The sequence below is a fragment of the Arachis ipaensis genome, chromosome B08 (genome assembly GCF_000816755.2).
Source record: "Arachis ipaensis cultivar K30076 chromosome B08, Araip1.1, whole genome shotgun sequence".
NCBI classification, from domain to species: domain Eukaryota; kingdom Viridiplantae; phylum Streptophyta; class Magnoliopsida; order Fabales; family Fabaceae; genus Arachis; species Arachis ipaensis.
In genome coordinates this window covers 127,260,606-127,264,194 of record NC_029792.2, presented here as the reverse complement: position 1 = coordinate 127,264,194, position 3,589 = coordinate 127,260,606, and the positions used below count along the sequence as shown (strand labels likewise).

General features: G+C 28.3%; 1 protein-coding gene across 1 annotated transcript in view; it reads left to right on the top strand.

Annotated features, from left to right (window-relative positions):
- Window positions 1–2,567, top strand: part of LOC107611746 (isoeugenol synthase 1) — a gene marked incomplete in the record, with an annotated part of 6,143 nt that extends 3,576 nt beyond the window's left edge. Inside the window, 3 exon segments of the mRNA XM_016313641.2 lie at window positions 5–52; window positions 157–360; window positions 2,481–2,567. Coding sequence (XP_016169127.1) covers window positions 5–52; window positions 157–360; window positions 2,481–2,557 — 329 coding nt within the window.

The following is a 3,589-nucleotide window of genomic DNA, read 5'->3' as shown; positions in this document are numbered from 1 at the left end:
AACTAAACTACCCTCCCTCACATTACCCTTTATGGCACTGGCCAAGCCAAGGGTAATAATAAAAATAAAATATTATTAATTAACCTTAAATATATATTAATTTTTCATAAAATCGGATTTAATAAGATCTTATTATATTAATTAATTTGCATGCAGTTGTATTAAATTACGAAAAAGATGTGGCTGCTTACACTCTCAAAGTAGCAACAGATCCAAGAGCTGAAAATCGAGTAATTATATATAGACCCGAAGGAAATATAATTACTCAGTTGGAATTATTATCTTTGTGGGAAAAGAAGACTGGTCAAACTTTCAAAAGAGTTCATGTTCCAGAGGAAGAAATTATCAAGCTCACTGAGAGTAAGATAATAAAAAATAGAGAAAAAGAGGTCCTCACCTTTTGTCCCGCAAATATTTTTGTCTTTGACTATTGAAAAATACTTTTAAGTCTCTGACTTTCACAAAATTTGGACGGATGAGTCTCTGACGGAGGCATTTGGACGGATCAGTCCCTGACGGAGGTATTTAGACAGAGGGACTGATCCGTCCAAGTTTTGTGAAGGTCAGGGACTTAAAAGCATTTTTCAATGGTTAGGGACAAAAATATCTGCGGGACAAGAATTGAAGTTGATCAATTACTGTATCAATATATTATGTATTATTGTATTTTATACATCATTTAGCAAATGATGAGTTACAATAAAATAAATATATGAGTTGGAGTTCAAATTCAATGGTATTATCATGTGGTAATGCTAAGTAAAGTTACACAATTTTGTCTTCTTTATAGAAAATAATTTTTATTAATCCAATCTGCCATTGAATTACAATAATCTATATATTGTGACTATTATTTGTAATGATTTTATAAAATTTAAACATCAACAGGATTATATTCCAAAACTCATACTCATAGTATAGTGTACTTTTCAATATTTCTATAAGCGTCAATTTTAATTTATGAAAAGAGTATTTCAAATGATTTCATAATAATATAAAATTTTATGAATATAATCTACAATGCATAATTTCTAATAATTCTACGTCTAAGCTCAACAGATCCAAAAAAAAAAAAGATTGAGATTGTGGGAGGAGTAACAAGCTAATTAAAGAGTAGGGTATGAAGCTGGGTAAGGATTTAAGAAGTGGAAGAAACTGAGTTGAAGAGATCAAATCTTCGAAAAGAGAGGGTTTTTTTTTTCTACTTTGGGATATCCTTTTTATTTTTTTTCTTCTTTTCAATTTTTTTCCCCTTCAAGACAGCCTCTTGAGCAGCTTTAAGCTATCCTTTTGTCATCAAATTACTTCACTTAAAATTTCAAATTGATAAAAGAAAAGGTGAAGACTCAAGTACAGTCGATTTCACATTTAGTTAAGGGGAATAAAGCATGTTTTATAAGGGTGTCGATACCTCTCCCTATCTTGAGGTCTTGTGTACTAAAGCGGATAATATCGTGCTAGCAGGTGGTCTAAGCTGTTACAGCGTGAAGTTGACTGCACCTGAATTTCCATCATTGTATATATATATATATATGTATATATATATACTTATATTAGTCATCTTTCCATTCAAATCAAGTGTAATTATTACTTATTGATCCCATTATGATAATATATTTTGGGAGCTGTCCTTTTTAGAAGAATAATTTCAGGAATTTCCTCGCGGGCGAGGGGGCTGCGCGTTGAAGCAGGTGACAAACGGTTGACTGTGGTAAAAAGAAAATTTGAGTTAGAAGGGGATATAATTAGGTCAAAATGAAATTAAATAAAAATAATAAATTTAGAATGAAAATAAAATTGAATAATAAGTGAGCTTGAAATATAGTTTATTGTTTATGTTTTTTATATTTCTCATTGTTCCCTAACGGAATTGATAAACTATTTATTTGACCATGATAAAAGATTATGAAACCAAAGTCCAAAGATAATGATAAGGGAAGGTGGTTGTATTTGAAAATAATAAAGCATTGGAGTCTAGTAGATAATCATATATACAGAAGTGGAAACACATAAATTGACTGTCTAGCATTCCACGACAAAAAAAAAAGGAAGAAAAAACTAATAAGGAAAATAAATTGAGATGAAAATAAGTTCTATATAGTTTCAATAGAAGATACATATATAAAGATAAAACCAATAATATAATGGTTTTTATTACAAAAAAAAAAGTTAAATAAATTATCTTATTATTATATATGTATATAATTTATACAAATAAAATCTTAAAACTCTTAATTGTATGAAAATAATAAAATCTTAAAACAAATTATCTTATTTTATTTATTTTTTACATGCATCTTATACTTCAAATAAAATAATGTTACAATAAGTTCTTTTGAATAGTGTTACTAGTTTTTTATAAATTAAATTAGCATGCTTACTAATTTAATTTGTGTAGTTCAAAGCGCAATTTATTTTTCCTCGATCTCATATATAATTCTTAATAAATTAATTTATATTATGATATTGTTTGCATGCAGCACTACCATTTCCAGATAATGTACCGCCAGCAGTTCTACACAATATATTCATTAAAGGAGACCAAATGAGGGGTTAATGCTCAAATTCGTTCTAAAAGATTACACGATCTTTATTTTTGTTTTTGAATAATTTGTTTAATTAAATTAGTCCTGAAAGATAAACTATAAATTAAATTAGTCCTTCTATCAGTTGGATGATGACGTGTCACGTTAAGTGTCACGTAGCATGATGACGTGACAGTGACACGTGGCATGTCACTTGACATGTAAAAAAGTTTTTTATTAGTTAAAATAGTCCTTAAAGTCCATACGTAAGTCATTTTCATCCTTTTAAGAAGAAAAGATACAATTACTAATATTTTGTTTGTCAATTACATTTCTATTAAAATTAGTAGTATCAAAAAATATTTTAAATTTAATATTATAAAGAAAAATAAAAAAATTATATAAGGACTAGTTTGAGTAATTTTTAAAATTTGAAGGATGAAAATGACTTATGTCTGGACTTTCAAGGACTATTTTGACTAGTAAAATTTTTTTTTACATGTCAAGTGCCACGTGTCACTGACCTGCCACGTAGCACTTAACGTGACACGTCATCATCCAACTGAGGCAAGGACTAAAAAGTGAAATTAAATAGTTAATAGATCTAAACTATGGCTTATTATTCACATTGTTTGTATTTTATATTGTTCATCTAACCAGATTGATAAACTATTTATTTGACTATGATAAAAAATTGGGAAGTGCTAGGGGGACAATGAAAATTTTGAACAACATGAACAACTACCAATCAAATGAAAATATACAACACTCTAATTTAATGCTATTAATTAAATTTACTCTTTTAACCCTACTAATTCACATTGTTTGCACATTGTTCAAAAATCTTGTTTGTTACCTATACTGTTCCTAAAAAATTTATGACACCAAAGTCCAAAATTAATGATAAGGGAAGGTTGCTGTATTTGAAAATAATAAAGCATTGGAGTCTAGTAGATAATCATACAGAAGTTGAAACACCTAAATTGACTGTCTAGCATTCCACGACAAAAAAAAAAGGAAGAAAAAACTAATAAGGAAAATAAATTGAGATGAAAATAAGTTCT